Source organism: Palaemon carinicauda, chromosome 5 (assembly GCF_036898095.1).
Source record: "Palaemon carinicauda isolate YSFRI2023 chromosome 5, ASM3689809v2, whole genome shotgun sequence".
In the NCBI taxonomy this organism is placed as follows: domain Eukaryota; kingdom Metazoa; phylum Arthropoda; class Malacostraca; order Decapoda; family Palaemonidae; genus Palaemon; species Palaemon carinicauda.
The window spans coordinates 97,495,839-97,515,754 of NC_090729.1; the positions used below are offsets into that span (position 1 = coordinate 97,495,839).

Below are 19,916 nucleotides of genomic sequence, written 5' to 3' on the forward strand. Positions count from 1 at the left end.
ATGTTGACTATTTTGCAGATACGGACCTTACGACCCTTGGAGGCTTTCACTGTCTCTATATAGATCTTACCGACGTCTTTGTATCATCCGATAGGTCGACACTTCTCCCCCTGCCTGGGTTGCAGCCTGGAGAAGAGTCTCTGGTAGCATTGTTGGAAGCGACCTGGCCTTTCATTTGAAGGGGCTAGGGTTTGATCCCAAGTATGAGGTAGAAATTTATTTCTATTTGAGCACGATATTGTGTTGATATTTATCAATATTGACTCATTAGGTGTAATTTGAATGAATTTCTATCAATCGTGTCACCTGGTGGGCTGGGAAGTCTGAGAAAACTCGCTGGTAAGAGACTGATGTCTCACCAGGTAAATCCTGAACTGTAGTTAGCAGTTAGGTTCCGACTTCTTTATTATATAATTCTTATTATCTAGAAAAGGCTACGAATTCAGAGCTATGCCATTAGGGCTCAACATAGCTCCGAGGATTTTCACAAAGTTTACAGATGCGGTTGTTAACAATTTAGAGAGAAAGTCCTTTAAGTAGAGGCGTACCTGGTCGACTGGCTAGTGTAACTTCCCTCGGCACAGAGTACTCGGTAGCAGCCCATTGTGTTATACAGTTCCTCTGGTCTCTTGGATTTCAGATGAACTTTAAGAATTTGAAACTGGCTCCAGCTCAAGACTTCCAGTGGTTGGAGATTTGTTGGGACCTTAGGTCTCACTCCCGATCTATTCCTCCTTCCAGGAGAAAAGAAATAGAGACGTCAGTCAAGTCCCTGATCAAGTCGGGGATGATCACCAGGTAACGCCAGGAAGGGGTTTGAGGATCTTTACAATTCACGAACCTTATCCTCAATGTACAGCTCAAAGATGCAAACAGAGTTTGGGGAAGGAGAGCCTCCAAAGCTCTTCTTGACTATCAGCAGCAGACCCATGTTTTACTGCACAAGCAACTTAGACCGTGGTCCACTGCCAAAAGTCTTTCACAGACAGTGCAGTTGCGCTTTCCTCCTCAAGTAGTGACACTTTATGCGGACGCATCGTTGGATGGTTGGTGGGGGGGGGGGTCATAACTCACCCAAGAAAGTGCAAGGCTGTTGGTTTAGGAAATTTTAACAATACCACATCAATATTCTAGAGCCCATGGCAGTCATCATGTCCCTCAAGAAATTATACCTGAAGAAGAACATTCATATCGACCTAAACCTCGACAACAGGGTTATAGTCTATTGCATCAACAGACAAGGGTCGAGGTCTCCTATATTAAGCTACGTAATGATAGCTGTTTTTACGTTGGTTCAGAAGAAAGGTTAGCACTTCTCAACATCTCTCCCACTGAAACCTTCAGTGGGATCAAGTCCCTGGCCTTCAAGTGGATCTGTTTGCGATGAGTCTCAACATGATATTTCCCTGCTAGGTAGCACCGACAGTGGTTCAAGCAGCCGTGGGCATAAACACAATGTACCTGGATGGGAATTGTTGGTCGACAATTTACCTGTTTCCACTGTTCAACCTCCTCGTGAAGGTTTTGGACAGGCTTAGATCTTTCAAGGGATGGCGGCTCTGGTGGCTCATCGGTAGCCAAAGAGCAACTGGTTTCCCATTGTCACGGATTTGAACCCCAACTTGGTGCCATGACCATCCCGATTCTGTCTCAGGATGGACAGAGAAAGAATTGTTTATGCTTCATCATGGAGATCGAACAATCTTCATCTCCTAATTTGTTTCGCCCTAGCCCTGGGAATGAAGTTTAAAATTCAATGTGATAAGTGGGTATTTGCAGAAAATATGAGTAGTCTAACACCATGAATCAGTATGAAATGTCATGAACGAAATGGGCCAAATATGTCAAAGACATATATCCAGGGTCGATTTTTATGGATTTTTGTTTAGGTTTCCAGCTTACTTTGCATGTTTAACGTCTAGCTTCCTCCAAATTTTCGTTGTACCCTTCGGCCCTCACTAGACCTATACTATACGCCTTTGACGTTGACTTCACCTCGGATCTCTTCAACACAGTTCCGAGGGTTTGTGCAAGGTTAAGGCTGTTGGCACCACTTAAGCTTATCTCTTGGTCTTTGGACTAAGTTTTGCAATTCGCTTCGGACATAGGCAATCACAAGGCTTCTGTTCATGATCCCACTCGGAAAGTCATCTTGTTAATTGGGATGGCTTTCGGTGGTCGGGTTAGTTATATTGTGACGATTTCTAGAGACGAGAACCACATTGAATTTGTGGATAATGGTAAGGTATATATATACCCTGATCCCACTTTTCTGGTTAAGAATGAACTTCCCTTTTCACCTTGGGGTCTATAGAAAATAGTTCCCCTACCAAGTGATCCTTTCCTGTCTCCAATGCACTGTCCAAAAGTGTATTTGCTGAGGACAGTGCAGTTTAAGGGTGGTCTTTGTTTCAAAATGATACAGTTGGGTCTGATTTGTCTCTGAATCAGTTAAGAGCTAAGATTACTTACTTTATACCAAGAGTGGACCTGGCTAGTAAAACATCAGGTCTCAACCCTAGGGATGTGGCTTCCTTCTTGAACTTTTTCCAGTATATGTCCTTCGAGGGACTGCAGGCATACGTATACTGGTCGGAAGTCCACTTGGGTTTTCTTCAGGCATTATATGAAGCAATTGGAGGAGACACGCCAGTTTGTGGTGGCTGCTGGAAGTGTTATCAAAGTCGCTGCAACGACATAGCCCACAATGCGTCCTAGGGCACTCCTTTAGCTTGTTATTAGCAATGAGTAAACAGTAGTTTTTGCTTCAAGGAAAAAAGGAAACAATGCACTTCATCATTTCCTTTTCAGATTCACAGGTGTCTTTCCGACGTTTTGTGTGTTCCTTCAGTGCTACAGCCTAACTGTCTAAATGGTAGTTAAGCTATATGTCATTTGGTTTGGGTGATTACTCCTTTTTGTTTCCTATGGTTCCTTGTGTCATGTCTTGTCTCCTAATGTTACCTTATGTATGGGTATGGATGGGATGCATTTGCTTTGTACAATAATTTTCCATATGTGGTTAATGATGGTTGCTTGTTAACCTTTGCACTGATTATTGTGAGTAAAAGGCTATGAATTGCCTTTTACTTTCCACGCCCTACTATTATAATTTTAATTACTGTAGCGGCATTAACTTTCGTATACCTTCTCATTATTATCCTTCCTGACCATAATTGGATTTAATCTCCTGGCTGGTTTTGGTTCCATGCGCCTCACCTATGATGCCTCCTTTAATTTTGAGTTCCTTAGAGTTCCCGACACTAGAATCAGGTGATTTTCCAATTGTGAAGGGCGGTTCTTTGGTCCTTATTGCTTCCTTGTCGGACCGTCATGCCGGTCAATTCTGCCTCCAAACTGTTCTGGGATGTACAGTTGAGAGTGATACCTATGCCTTAATGGAGTCATCCTGTAAGTGCATTTCGGTATTGGGACCTCTCTCTTTGAGGCTTCTTACCGAGGCATAGGTAATTCTATGGTACACTTCCATCAGGACTACATGGCTCGAGCCCAAAAAACGGATTTTGACAAAGGAAAAATCTATTTTTGGGTGAGATAGCCATGTTGTCCTGATGGCCCAAACGTTACGTTGTCCCTCCCCGATGCCTCGTCGGGTGCTTCTCACGGTAGTTGCACTGCTGTGTGAAACGAGTTTATCAGAGACAAGTAGTTCTATGAAGCTAGAGGATATGTAACGGCTCCTTACCTATCCTCCTCCTTAGATTCCTAGACTGGGTTAAGTCTGTTTGGGGTGCAGATATCTGGTTATCTACGGATACGTCCCTGATTAGACACAATATCTTAGGATAGTCGTTCCGGGGGTTAGAACCCCGTGATACCTGACGGTAACTCTCTTGTAATATCACTCACAGAAATATTATACAGTAGGAAGCTCCCTGAAGGAACTTCCATCAGGACGACATGGCTATCTTACCCAAAAATAGATTTTTCCTACGTCAAAATCCGTTTATTGGTTCAAATTACTTTCTTTCCGTTGGGGAACTGCATAACCCTCTGGATATTTTCATTCAAGTCCATATGACAGTATGAGACTTTACAGAATTTGGGCGTAATAGGCTTTAATGAAGATATTTTAATTTTTCCAGATTACCAAAAGAAATGAAGCCCTTTTAGAAGAGACACGTGATACCATCACAGTTCCAGCGACATTTATGATTAGGATGTTAGCATCACTGAATCAAATAAGACGTGGCAGTAAGTACCTTTTTATAAATCATATTTTACATAATTGCATATTATTTTACTCACTTTAACTTTTTCTAAAATTTTATATATGCATGGCACAGTTCTTGTTTACCTTTTCATGTTGAAATATTTTTTTTTTGATAATCTGATACTATTTCAATGAACCTCCCCTGATGATCATATATATTTAGTCTTTGGAAGCTCGATATGTGGACATTACCCTGTAAGAATTGAAAATTTACGTGCTTACCTTCCTTCTACTACTGTATACTAACACCAATAGCAAAGCTTATAAAAGCTTTTAATGCCTTAAGCTTCTTTTGTGAAAGCTTTGGCATGTCATTAAATTTTGGTGTCATTTTTGTGAGCCTCTGTCTCTCAAATAAATTGAAAGCCACCTGGCATAATGTACACAGTCCAAGCCAAAGAAGAAATGAATGAGTTCCTGCAGCACCTTTTTTTTTATACAATTTGAAATTAGGCACCTGGTATAACCTGATTCCGAAAGTAGAATTGTAGACACTCTGACTCTCGATTTCTGATCCAGTTTCACAACGTAGCTCATTTTCGTCTTTTGCTTCCTGGATATATGTCAAATAGGCAGCTATGCACAGCTGATAAAAACTGCAAGCTGTCACCTGGTGGGCTAGACATGTCTTTTTCACATGTGAAGCAGAGATAGGCAAATCTGTTCTTTTAGGAGTATCTACTTCTGCTTCTGCATGAGCACCATTCCAACCTCTGTCTTTCAAGAGATCACCCATAATTTAACTTCTGCCATTTTTAAATATAGCCTTCTAAATATGATAACCATATGAACACATTGCAATGGCATTTCCCATTGTATTTGCTTGACTGATCAACCTCAAGGTCTGGAGTTTGGCCAGAATTTAGAAACTGTGTGGCTAGTCTTGCAATATCTATGGCATATTTCAGCATGGCAACTGAAGGAGCTGCCTCTTGGAAAAGAGGCAACATTGATAACAATCTTATTTCAAAGGGGGCCTGTCACTTCCGAGAAGTATGATGTGCTGCAAAGAAATGGACACAGCATTTTCACTCCTGTCTGACAGACTGACTTTCTCAAAGCCATTCATAATCAATAGAAATAGGCTTAAAAACACAACCTTGTTTGTGTCCTGCACTTCTGCTGGATGAAGGAAGGAGATTTTCATGTATAAAAGCAGGGGGTACATTCATGTATTATTCAGGAAGAGAAGGTTTTTTACTTTGTTCCAATATTTTTTTATTTGCAGCTAGTTTCTGTCCTCGCCCTTTTCATCATTGCCCGAATTCTGGAACAAAGATATGCCTGCCCAATTGAAGAATGCTTTTGCTGTTGTGGAATTTAGATTATTGTCCAGATTGTCAAGAACACAAGTTGACAAAGACCCCTTTTCTAAGTGTAGTAGGGAAAACTATTACTTCCTCCTACAACTGCTTTTCCCAACCCTCTAGTCAATTCCAGAATCCTATTGTAGCTGATGTGGATTCCATGTTGATGGAATGTATCAATTAATTGAGACTTCCTGGCTTTTTGCAAAGATAAGGTGACTAAAGTGTATTGGAAATGGAGGTCCTCTTGACTTGGAATGTCTGGAATATGTTGATGCTGGAGTCTTCCGACAGTGCAAAAGTTGTGCTATAGCTAGATCGGTAAATAATGTTCCATATTTAAGCTAGGGTTATATATAACCAATGTTTTGCAGCACACTTAAGAAATACCAACAAACTTGATGGTGTCTGCTGCTAAGGTTCCATCAAATTCTTTCTCATGTTCAAGCACCTGCGTCTTCAATATCTTGGCTTCTTTTGCCACAATTAGGACATCATTGTAGTCATAAGCTGTGGTTATGGCTTCTCTTGCTTTCCCCTTTCAAGCAAGCCAAATATCTTCCCTTTTTGAAGGCCTCCAGTTCTGGGATAGAGGCAAGTATCAGTTCTTTACAACTGTGTTAGGTGTACAAATAAAAATCAACATTTAGCTGTTCCAGTCTTTGTTTGTACAAATCGTAAAGTTCTACCTTTATGAAATACCAGCACCCATCTGTAATCAATTGCTTGTCTCTTATGTTCAGCAAAAGCATGGGCACATGCCTCTTGTCTGTACAGCACATAATCATCTCCATCGGCGTCAATGACCTTAGATGTCAGGATGCCAGAAAACCTCAAATCAATCAATCAATCAATCAATCCAGTTTTCTGTGAATTTTATCAGGCTCTTTTATTGTTGTACACACTTGTCAGATTTCTTCTCTGGTAGGTAGTAGGTTGACCAGGGCACCAGCCACCCGTTGAGATACTACCGCTAGAGAGGTATGGGGTCTTTTGACTTGCCAGACAGTACTACATTGGATCCTTCTCTCTGGTTACGGTTGATTTTCCCTTTGCCTACACACACAAACACACACACAACGAATAGTCTGGCCTATTCTTTACTTATTCTCCTCTGTCCTCATACACCTGACAACACTGGGACTGCCAAACAATTCTTCTTCACCCAAGGGGGTAACTACTGCACTGTAATTGTTCATTGTTGTTGTTGGGGTATTAAAGCCAACACTTGTTGTTGGCACGGGCCTTTCCCTTGGTTGGCCCGTAGACTAATTGTTCAGTTGCCACTCTCCTTTTGTTAAGGGTAGAATAGACTCTTTAGCTATGGTCAGCAGCTTTTCTAATAGAAGGACACACCAAAATCAAACCATAGTTATCTAGGCTTGGGTAGTGCCATAGCCTCTGTACCATGGTCTTCCACTGTCTTGGGTTAGAGTTTTCTTGCTTGAGGGTACACTCGGGCATCGGTTCTGTTTTGTTACTCTTCCTGTTGTTTTGTTAAATTTTGTATAGTTTATATAGGAGATATTTATTTTAATGTTGTTACTCTCAAAAATTTTGTTTCCTTGTTTCCTATCCTCACTGGGCTATTTTTCCTGTTGGAGCTCCTAGGCTTATATCATCCTGCTTTTCCAACTAGATTTGTAGCTTAGCAAGTAATAATAATAATAATAATAATGATAATAATAATAATAATAATAATATATGGTCCTCGAAAACAATATCTCCAGCACTAAGCTTAGCCAAAAGTTTCTCATCTATAATAGTAGGTCGATGGCACATCATTACAGCTATTTGTGTAAAGGCAATCTCATGGCCAATCATAAATCTTTAATTGGTGCTGGTTTGTCACAAATATAGCAGATTTCTTCTTTCTCAGCTTTAAATTCTTAAATGGGAATTTTGCTGATGGGCCATCATCATCATCCTTTGTCTCACAATGACTTTCCTTTCTAGTTTTGGGATTTTTAACATCAGCATACATGATTTATTCCATGTAGCTTTGCTATTTTCAAAGGTGTGCAGAATTCCATCACATTCATTAAACATTTTGAGATGAAATAGTATAGGTATTGCATTTAACTTATAAAGTTAAGGCATGTTTACAGCAAGGGTAACATAGCATCACTAGATATATCCAGTAAACTTTTATGTGTGGCCTCTTGGAACAAGCAATAAAGCTCCCAGTTAGTCTTACTATCTCCCTTCAGGAAAGACGTTGAATTTCAAGATTGTGTTGCCATTGGTTTTGTTCTAAAGGCCAAGGTGTTATCTTCTTACCACTTACACAACATACAGTATATAAACTTTTCAGATATGTAATCTGTACACCTAGGTGTGGCTGTTTAACTTTGAACTGGGACTAGCTAAACTGCATTTGAGAAACTAATGACATATATCTACCTTTAGCTAGCATTGAACCCCATGCTGAGTCTCACAGCTGTAGTGTCAACCAGTGTGTCCTGGTAATGTACAGTTCTGTTTTATTGGGCTAATTATTATTTTTTTAAAGAAGAGGAAAATTGATTAACTGGAGTTTGATAGATTTCCAACCTTGCTAAATTAAAGTGATCAAGCTGAAGTTACCTCAAATCAGTGTATTGTCTGACTTTTTACATTGTATATGAAATTTAGTGCCAATTTTAAGCATTTTGGCAGACATTTTTGATTTAGTGATAGCCATATTGGATATTTCTCGGCAGCAAATTATCTAAATATGTAAAGTCTTGCTTTCAATATTTTAACATAGCAGGGAGTGACTTGTGAATTTGAATGTGATTAACCAATGAAAGGACAATATTCAGATAGCCGCAAAAGGCAATTTTGAAAACATGCCTGTCATCTTTGAAAAGGGCAAAATTTTGTGTTACTGAAGGTTGCTAATGAGATAGAACGTCAAGAAGGATCATTGTGCAAATATGTTTTGAAGTTACCTGCTCCTCTAATAGGGTAGCTATAAGACACTACCTGAGACAAATCCAAGCTATAACCCGACCAAAGAGGAAACTCCTCTTCTTGGCCCCTCAACAGACTGACCATGACAAGCATATACAGTAGATCCTTGGGCTCCCCTACGCCCCTGTGGATCTTCTGCTATAAGATGAGTTTCAACGTGTACTTTTATGCTCACCAGGTATGCCTGAGCTAATTGTTTGTTTGGTTGGAGATGAGTGACCATTAAAGGTATGCAAATTTTTTTTTTATATATAGTTCTTGGAGACCACACAGCACATTAACCCAAATAAGTGAGTTTTGACATAGGAAAAACTTATTATTTATGGAGGTGCTGTGTGGTCTCCAAGATTCCCCCTTCTCCCTAGCATCGTGTAGGGAGAGGAGACATATGATAGTTGAGTCCTTACTGGCAATCAAGGGATTGCTGCTCCAATACCAGTGTTGGTTTTCGATGATGTGTCATTATGTGTCCAAAGTGTTCCAGCTTAAGAGGTGCTGTGACGGATTCAATACAGCCAGAATCCGTAGGATTTCTATACTTACTAAGTCCATGCTTGCACGTTGATATGCTGGCCCTAGAACAGGGAGCACAATATTTATTTGATATTTGCTTGTCATATTGGATTCCCTGTTCTAGTCTTTCACAGGAAATTTCTTGTCAACTGCACAGCACCTCCCAAAAATAGGTTTGTTCCGGCGTAAATACAAACCTTCCGCTATTTATAGGGGTATACTTTCGGCGTAGCTGAAAGACGAGCCATGATAATTTTAGTGAGGGATAACCACCCCATCCTCTAGTTAGTGGGTGGGGGGTGGGGTAGACTGGCTACCCCGCTCACTCAAACCTCTCGGCTGAGTAACCACTACTTTTTAGCTCGGTAGAGAACGGACATGCTGCCGTTCTCTCCCGCAAATACTTGCCTTGATTGTTTTTCTGTCATTTTTTTTCTCTTGTGTGTGTTTTCATTTATCTTATACATATATATGCATGTATATATGTATAAATGGAAATATACTTTCATGTTGTTAGATACTTGTAACTTTAATTACTGTTGACAACGTATTTGGCGGTCTCCACCGTAAGGGAGTTGTCATTGTTTTGAATACTACTCCCCTACCTTGCCGCCTTCCCCTGCCTTGGTGGTCGGTAGGTCCTCAGCACTCCCATATGTTTGTTTCATTACTTGAGTTGAAGTTTATAACAGTTCAGCTCCCTTTCGAGGAATTATCTTACAAGGAAGGTGACTTATTCCCCGAATAGTTAATGTTGTGCAGCGGAGCATGAATTGTAATTAATCACAACTTTTATTTTCTTTTCTACAGATAGCAGCGACGTAGAACACAAGGCCAATGGCTTCGGCCGCTCTGTTCCTTATCCTGCGCTTCATGTGGTAGCTCGTGAGCTGCCCACATTACGAGGTAGTACTCGTTGTCAACTTTCAACTTGAACAAGGCTTGTTGATGGGAAGCATAGTTTGCTGCCAGGAGGTCCACCTCCAGGGGTTGGAGAACCTTCCCTGGAGTTGGGTTGCCCCCCCCCCCCCTTCCGAGGGAGAGCTTCTCAACTTCAGCCATTCAGCAACCTTCCCCCTTTCGGGAAGAATTGCGGACAGCTCGACGTTTTGCTTCTGCTATCTTGTCGCCGAAGACTCTGCTTCTTCCCTTTGAACTGGGGAAAAGCAAGTCTAAGGCTTCTTCTTCCTTCGAGGGGAACTTCTCTCTCTCTCGTTCGCGATAGAGATTGTTATGCTTATGCTTTTTTCCCATTGAGCTGGGAGAAAGCTTGTCTTAGGTGATGTCCTCCTTCGGGAGGACATCTCTTTCGTTCACGAGAGAGAGATTATTAAGCCTATGCTTTTTTCCCATAGAGCTGGGAGAAAGTTTGCCTTAGGTGATGTCCTCTTCGCGAGAGAGAAGTCATCCTTCGGGAGGACTTCAATCTCGTTCACGAGAGAGAGATTATTACACCTATGCTTTTTTCTCATTGAGCTGGGAGAAAGCGTGTCTTAGGCGATGTCCTCCTTCGGGAGGACTTCTCTCCCGTACGTTAGAAAGATTACTATGCCTACGCTTTCTTCCCATAGAGCTTGGAGAAAGCTTGTCTTAGGCAATCTCCTTCGGGAGAACTTTCCTCCTGTTTGCGAGAGAAAACTTATAGGAGTTTGCTGATCCACCAGGGGTGGTGGCAGAGCCATCTCCGAAGCAGGTATCCCTTTCGGGGTAACGAGTCTCTCGTTCTCGAGAGAAGACTGCCTCTGGGCATCGGTGGTCCCCCCTTACGCTTATGGTTCTCCTCCAGGGGCGGAGTGAGAGCCTTATCTTAAGCGATGTTCTCCTTCGGGAGAACAAACCTCCACTGCGGAGGAGTTATCTTTTTGAGCCTTCTGGTTCACCTCACATTGACCCTTCGGGGTCTCGTGACGATCGCCCTTTGGGCTGGCGTGATCGTGAGCCTTCGAGCTCTTGTCATGTTGATCCTGCTGGTTCTCATGACAGTAGGAGTCCTTCGGGGATCTGTCGCGCTGATCTTTCGGGCTTACGCGTCTCGAAACCTTTGGTTTTCAATTATGCTGAACCTTCGGGTTCTCGTAACGATGGTAACATAGAGCTTTTGGGACCTCGTGCCATCAGTCACGACCCTTCGGGGTCTCGTGACAGAGGAACTTCGGTTTCTCGTTATGCTGACCCTTCGGGGTCACGGAACTCTAGTTACGCTGAACCCTTGGGCTCTCGTAACTTTAGTCACTCTGACACTTCTGTGTTTCATGATAGGGAAACTTCGGTTTCTTATTGCGCTGACCGTTCGTGGTCTCGCAACACAGGCTACGTTAGGTCTTTGGCCTCACGTGCCTTTAGTCACGCTGACCCTTCGTCGTGCGAAGTGTTCGCGCACGCAACCATCTTGGTGCGTGCGCGTAACCATCTCGGTGCGCGCGCGTGACCACTTTCAGTGAACCCTCGTTTATCGCGGTAGATAGGTTCCAGACGTGGCCGCGATAGGTGAAAATCCGCGAAGTAGTGACACCATATTTACCTATTTATTCAACATGTATATTCAGACTTTTAAAACCTTCCCTTGTACGTAGTACTGTTAATAAACTACCCTTTAATGTACAGAACACTTAATGCATGTACTACAGTACCCTAAACTAAAACAGGCACAAATATTAAAGGCAATTTTATATCATGTGTTTCCTAAACACGCTAAAAAGCACGTTAAAAAATGGCAACCAATGTTTTGTTTACATTTATCTCTGATCATAATGAAGAAACAAACTGGAGGTAGAGCTTTGCTTATTACCCAGACATATTTCCCATACTATTCCCTTAGAACTACATCCCATCTTCCTACTTTAGATATATATATATATATATGTATATATATATATATATATATATATATATATATATATATATATATATATATATATATATATATATATATATGTATATATATATATATATATATATATATATATATATATATATATATATATATGTGTGTGTGTGTGTATATATATATATATATATATATATATATATATATATATATATATATATATATATATATATATATATATATATATTTATTTATTTATTGTGATCTCCATATGTTGTACATATGCTAACATATCTGATTTGTCTAAAGTTTATTTTTCCATTTTCTTTGTAAATACATCACCTTATTTCAGCGCCATCTTCATTCCATTCTTCTCATTATCTTTTGTTTACACTGACCTTCCTGCTGTAAATCATCCCTGTTTTCTTACCTTACATGTTATAAGGTAACCCCAAATTTATTGTTTTGTTAGAATACATTGTTCTCACCACGAGATTCATCTACCTTACTCACCCATTCACTTTGCATTGCTTATTATTGTTGTTTTGAAGTGCTTTTTCATTATTTTGTTTAACGTAAGATTAAAGTTTTGTTTATAACATAGTTTATTGTTCCTGTCCTCCAATTATCCTGTTATTGGTGCTTCGATTGTCTGCAACCAGCTTTAAGAAGATACATTTGATCATAATCAACAATCTTATACACTCGTAATAAGAAACAAGTGAATTTGGAAGTCTATCCATATGACTTCTATTTTATTGTGTGAAGAGAATTACCGCCCATTGTAAAGGGGTAATAGTTTGCACAGTGGTTCGTCACATAATAGTTGGGGGCCTGTCCGGGATCTGATGTGTGATATGATTCATCAAATTTATATCAAGTGATTGAATCGTGAAAGAACAGTTCCAGTGATTATGAACAGTATCGAGTGTTGTGTTGTGGCGTACCAAGGATAAAGGACGACAGTAATAATTCCAAGGTAAGGTAGATGTCTCGTCTCCCTCTCATTAGACATTTATGTATAATATATGTCTGGGTAGTCATTTGGTTGTAAGAGGATCAAGTCACGCTTAATATAGTTAAGACTTAGGTATGCTGATTGTCCAGCTTCTAAACCACCCATATTAATTGAAGATGCCCCCAGTAGGTAGCTTTTAAAGTTTCGCCTACTCAAATCTCGTATCCCAGAGATTTCTCATAAAAAAAAAAAATCTGAAGCCCTAAGATTTTGCCATTTCTTAAAATCGCCATTCAAAAGTGATATTTAGGAAATAAGTCAAATTTCATTACATGTGATTTATTAAATTAAGTTTCATTATAAGTGAAATTTCCTCCATCTCTATTTCATTGTAAAGTGATTATATTTTGGTATATAAATTTCTGAAGTGAAATTAGCCAATTTCCATTTTCGGAGATTTTCGTAATTCTAATCGTTATCTCTAGTCAGGAAATTAACTTATATATTGTTTGGTGTTAAAAGTACTATTTTGGTGTACAAATAACATTTACGTGTCGGTAAATGAATATTTAAATACTTGTGTTAAATTACTCCTGTTATATCTATAAAGCGCATACTACGTATTTTGTCCAGTTTGCGCATTATTCTGATAATCAATTACTTTAAACTAGGTGTTGACTATTAACTAGATACTTTAACATAACGAGAATAATATAGTATTTATATAAATTAAAATGTAACATTGAAAAGTTATCGAATTAAGCTGATTTAAATTAAAAGGAAATGTAAACTAGAACGTGCTAGTTAGGTATGTTTAAAGTAAAAAATACCTTTGCGTTTTAAAGCCTTGTTTACCGATTCGGTAAAATTGTTGTAAAAGTTTGTGATGTTAAGCGTGTTGTTTGAGTAATTATGAAGTAGTTAGCCGCGTGCTCAAGATCTCGATCATAAAAAAAAATTGTTCAGTCGTTAACTGTGAATAAAAGTTTTATAGTATTATCGTAAGTTTCGCGAGACTCAATTTTGTATTTAAGCTATTTTTGTGTAATGTGATTTAATCATATAATTTTGTAATTTTGTGATCTCTCGATCTTGTAATTTTGTGATCGCTATTTTGTATTTCTGTGATCGAAAGATTGTTATTTTGCGATCGTATGATCTTATACTTATTCTTATAAAGTTTGGATATTTATTTTAGTTTGTACTTATCTTGCGCCACGGGCGACATTCAAAATGCCTTTCAACTTGCAACAATTTATTGTATCACCACGGGATCATGTGGAATCTCTCACAGTTGCCACAAAAACTGACCTAAAGAATCTAGCTCGCCATTATGATGTACAGGTTCCCGCAACTGCCGTAAAATGTGTAATTCTCAGTCATATTTTGAACTTCCTTGTAGATGAAGATATTGTTCCAGAAGAAGAATTGGCTGACGTTCGAGCTCTAACAGTTACTAATCCAAATGGTGACTTAAATAAACTAAGTCTGCAGCTGGAGTTGGAAAAGATGAAGATGCGAGCCGCAACTGCCGCCGCTGAGGTAGAAGAAAGGAAAGCCGCTGCTGCTGAACGAGCCGCAACTGCCGCCGCTGAGGTAGAAGAAAGGAAAGCCGCTGCTGCTGAAAGAGCCGCAACTGCCGCAACTCTGGTAGAACGAGAGAAGGTTGCCACAGAACGAGAAAGAGCCGCTGCTGCTGAACGAGCCGCAATTGCCGCCGCTGAGTTAGAAGAGAGGAAAGCCGCTGCTGCTGAGCGCACGGCTGCTGCCGCTGCTTCCCTAGAACGTATCAAGGTGGAAACTGCTGTGGAAGCTGCTGCAACTGCTTTGGAGCAACAAGAAAAAGAAAGTGAACAGAAAAACAAAGCTCTCCGTGTTAGGCTGCAGATTGAGAGAGAAGCGGCCACATTAACAGAACGGGATCTGGCATTTATAAGACTGAAAGAAAAGGAAGAAGGTAAGCTAATTCCCGAACCCTTTGATGTGGGCAAGGTGCAGAAATTGCTTCCCACATTTGAAGAACGGGAACCTGATAACTACTTTTCTGTGTTCAAAGACACAGCCAAGAATCTCAATTGGCCTCAGAACAAATGGTATTTGATCATCCGGAACTCATTTAAAGGTAAAGCATTATCTGTATGTGCCACTATGTTAGAGGAACATGATTATTTCATAATTAAACAGGCAATCCTTGATGCTTATTCTATTACTGCGGAAGGTTATAGGCAAATATTTCGTAATAGTCAGAAGCAAGTTCAGCAGACCTTTTTAGAATTTATGAATGGAAAGATTAAACAGTTTCAGAAGTGGGTAGACAAAGTAGATGTCAAAACTTTTGAGCAGTTGAAAGATTTAATAATAATGGAGGAGTTCTTAAGGAAAATACCAGGTGGCATTAATGTGTATCTAAGAGAGCAGAATGAATCTGACCCTAAGAAAGCAGCTTTAAAGGCAGATGACTACGCTCTTATTCATAAAGTAGGTAAAACCCCATATAGAGAAACTAGACCTAAGGAAACTTGTGCATACTGCAAACAAGAAGGACATCATATTTCAGAATATCCTGATCCACATTGTGCAGCTTCATACTTAAAGAGAAAACCTAATCCCCCTCAATTCTCTCCTAAGCAAATGAATCTGCCCAAACAGGAACCAAAACCTAAGGTGGAGAAGAAAAAGACCTTCCATTGTGCATCACACGAGTCCCAAGCGTTTGCACCCTTCACTTGCTCAGGCAGAATAAATGGTAAACCTGTAACCATACTCAGAGACACTGGATCCTCTCAAACGATCGTCTCTCCTAAAGTAATACGACCTAAAGGTGAAACTCACAGGTATGTTGCAGTTAATGACTTGACCAGTAAGTCTATGTTGCCTCTCATTAATGTAAACCTTCATTGTCCTTATTTCTTTGGAACTACTGAAGTAGCTGTAAATCCAGAACTGTTACCATGCAAGAATGTAGATGTAATCCTGGGTAATGACATAGCTAACTCTGTTGTCTTAACAAACTTAATAGCAGTATCTCCAGGTGATGTTGTACAGGAGGAATGCTTAGCAGTGACACGAAGCAGTAAAAAGGACACCCCTACTGAATCATCATCAAACCCGTTGCCAGTCTCTGAACCTATGGATTTCAACGAGTTGATGAGTACATATAAGATCCAGCCTGATTCCTTTAGCTATCAACAAAGGAAAGATGTCACTCTACAGCAATGTTTCAACCAAGTGAAACCAAAGGATACCAACAAGTGTTCTTATTTTTATATTAATAATAATGTACTAATGAGAAAATTCAGGTCCAGCAAGAACAGTCATCTAGAAACCTGGAAGTATCTATTCCAGGTAGTTGTTCCTAAGGATATAAGACCTCTGATCCTAGAATTGTCTCACTCTGCTGACTCTCATCTTGGTATCACTAAAACATATGAACGCATCAGTCAAGACTTTTATTGGCCAAACATGAAGAATGACATTAAAGAGTACGTAAAAACATGTACAACATGTCAAAAAGTAAGTAGTCCTAATGTGAAAGTTCCAGTTGCACCATTAAAACCTATACTTGTGCCTAAAGAACCTGTCAGTAAGATCATAGTAGATTGTGTAGGCTCTTTGCCTAAGACAAAAAGGGGACATGAATACTTGCTTACGGCCTTATGCCCAACTACCCGTTATCCATTTGCAGTACCTTTAAGAAACATTTCAGCCAAGAACATCCTAAAGTCACTAGTGTCCATATTTACTGTTGTAGGATTTCCAACTGAACTACAATGTGACCAAGGAACCAATTTCATGAGTCATGCTTTTAAAACAGCTATGAAAGATTACCATATAACCCAAGTCTCATCCTCAGCTTACCATCCACAGACCAATGGAGCATTAGAACGCACTCACCAGACCATTAAAATTCTTCTCCGGAAATACATCCATAGTTCAGGTAACGAGTGGGATTGCGATTTGGAACTGATCATGTACATCATACGAGGAGTTCGAAATCAGTCTACTGCTATGTCACCTTTTGAACTACTCTTCGGTCGACGACCACGAACTATCCTCAGTTCAGTCAAAGAACGCATCCTGAAGTTGGGAGATAATGAGGTACCTCTTTCCCAATATATTTCAGAACTCAACAGGAAACTTTCAGATCTTCACTCCATTGCCAAAACTAACTTGATAACAGCTCAAGAGAAGATGAAGATTAACTATGATAAAAAGGCTAAAACCAGAAGTTTCAAAGTAGGAGATGCAGTGCTGCTATACCATCCGATTGCAGGCTCTCCCCTACGAGAGAAATACCAGGGACCTTATACCATCACTCAACGTATCTCGCCAACCAACTATATAATCGCCACTCCAGATAAGCGTAAGTCTACTCAATTAGTCCACATAAACCTCTTAAAGGCCTATTTGTCTCCCTCAACAGCTGAAAGTAAAACGGTAATGATTACTAGTGCCATACCATACATAGATTGTCCTATGGATCAATTTACAGATGATCCATTAACTGCATCTTGGCAGGATTCTCAAAACTCAAAAGATCTTGGAAAACTTATCAGACTATCTACAACCCTTATATGCATCAAAATGTAAATCTTTAGTAGCTTTATTCCATGAATTTCCTAGTATAACTTCAGATAAACCAGGCAGATGCACCATGCTAGATCATGACATCAAACTACAACCAGGTGCTGCACCCATTAAACAAGCTTTCTATCGAACATCACAGAAGAAATTGGGTATCATGAAAGAAGAAGTGAACTACTTGATAAGAGAAGGATTGGCAGAACCCAGTGCGTCACCATGGGCTTCCCCATGTCTCCTAGTAGGAAAGAAAAATGGTAAATTTCGTCTTTGTACCGATTACAGGAAAATTAATAATTTAACAATTAAAGATTCGTATCCTCTACCAAGAATATAAGATATCATTAACCAAGACTTGGAAAAAGTATTTGTATATTTAGATGACATCATTATTGCCTCTGACACATGGGTAAACCATATTCAAAAGATAAAAGAAGTTTTCTCAAGGTTGAAACAACATGGATTAACGATCAACTTGGCAAAAAGTAATTTCTGCAAAGGTCAGGTATCTTACCTTGGTCATCGAGTTGGCAGTGGTAAAGTATTACCCCATGATGCAAATATTAGCGCCATAACTTCTTATCCTGTTCCAACTACCAAACAGGAATTAAAAAGATTTCTAGGTATGGTAGGATATTACTCTAAGTTCAGTCCAAATTTCTCACCATTCACAGGACCACTATTTGCTTTAACTTCTTCAAAAGTAAATTTTTCTTGGAGCCAACAACATGATCAAATATTTAACCAGCTAAAAACTTACTTGTCATCTCCTCCTATATTAATGGCACCTAACCTCACCAAACCATTCTATCTCCAAACAGACGCTAGTGATCTTGGATATGGGGGCATTTTATTACAGCATCCTGCTCCAATAACAGCCATAACAGGAAACCTGCCCCCACTAGCTGACCTGTTACCAGTCTCTTATTCCAGTGGACGATTTATGGGTTCCCAACTAAATTGGCCCACTGTGGAGAAAAAACTATTCGCCATCGTAGCTACCATCCAGAGATACGAGATTTATGTTGATGGACAAGACACGATCTACGTCTACAGCGACCACTCTCCCCTGTCGCATCTCCATAGGTCCACTACTCTCAACCCTAAACTTTTAAGATGGTCATACATACTATCTGCACATAATATCCAAGTAATCGCCATATCAGGACGAGAAAACATTGTGGCAGACTCATTATCAAGGATAACCTCGGTTGATCCTCGGGAAATGGAAAAAAACAAAAACAAGGGGGGACTGTGATATCCCCATATGTTGTACATATGCTAACATATCTGATTTGTCTAAAGTTTATTTTTCCATTTTCTTTGTAAATACATCACCTTATTTCAGCGCCATCTTCATTCCATTCTTCTCACTATCTTTTGTTTACACTCACCTTCCTGCTGTAAATCATCCCTGTTTTCTTACCTTACATGTTATAAGGTAACCCCAAATTTATTGTTTTGTTAGAATACATTGTTCTCACCACGAAATTCATCTACCTTACTCACCCATTCACTTTGCATTGCTTATTATTGTTGTTTTGAAGTGTTTTTTCATTATTTTGTTTAACGTAAGATTAAAGTTTTGTTTATAACATAGTTTATTGTTCCTGTCCTCCAATTATCCTGCTATTGGTGCTTCGATTGTCTGCAACCAGCTTTAAGAAGATACATTTGATCATAACCAACAATCTTATACACTTGTAATAAGAAACAAGTGAATTTGGAAGTCTACCCATATGACTTCTATTTTATTGTGTGAAGAGAACTACCGCTCATTGTAAAGGGGTAATTGTTTGCACAGTGGTTCGTCACATAATATATATATATATATATATATATATATATATATATATATATATATATATATATATATATATATGTATACACATATACATACCTACATATATACATACATACATATATACATAAATACATGCATACATATATATATATATATATATATATATATATATATATATATATATATATATATATATATATATATATATATATATATATATATATATATATATATATATATATATATATATATATATATATATATATATATATATATATATATATATATATATATATATATATATATATATATATATATATATATATATGTTACTGTATATATATGGGTTATGAAATAATCCGCGAAGTGGTGAATCCGCGATGGTCGAACCGCGAAGTAGCGAGGGTTCACTGTAACCATCTGGGTTTGCGAGCGTGCGTGACCATCTCTGTGCGTGACCAACTTTACATGCGTGACTCTCGTCGCGCAAAGGGTCCGCTCTCACGCAATTAGCACTACGCGCGTGACCATAATCATCAAGAGTTTCACTCTTATGACAGAGAGTCTTCTGACTCGTCGCGCAAGTGTTCGCGGGCGCGCAAAAACCCTGAGGGATGCCTGCTCCCTAGGGGTTTCCGTCTCCCTACAGGTAACTATGGCACAGTTCCTTTGGGTTCTGATTTTGTGAACCCTGGTAGGTTCACGTAACACGATTCCTGAAGATTCCATCGAGAATC

General features: G+C 39.3%; 1 protein-coding gene across 2 annotated transcripts in view; it reads left to right on the forward strand.

Moving 5' to 3' along the window:
- LOC137641375 (DDB1- and CUL4-associated factor 6-like) overlaps nt 1–19,916 on the forward strand; it is an 861,079-nt gene that overhangs the window by 741,495 nt on the left and 99,668 nt on the right. For both annotated transcript variants that reach the window (XM_068373879.1, XM_068373880.1), the window contains one exon: nt 4,107–4,215. In XM_068373879.1, the coding sequence (XP_068229980.1) occupies nt 4,107–4,215 (109 nt within the window). The remainder of the gene's footprint in view (nt 1–4,106; nt 4,216–19,916) is intronic.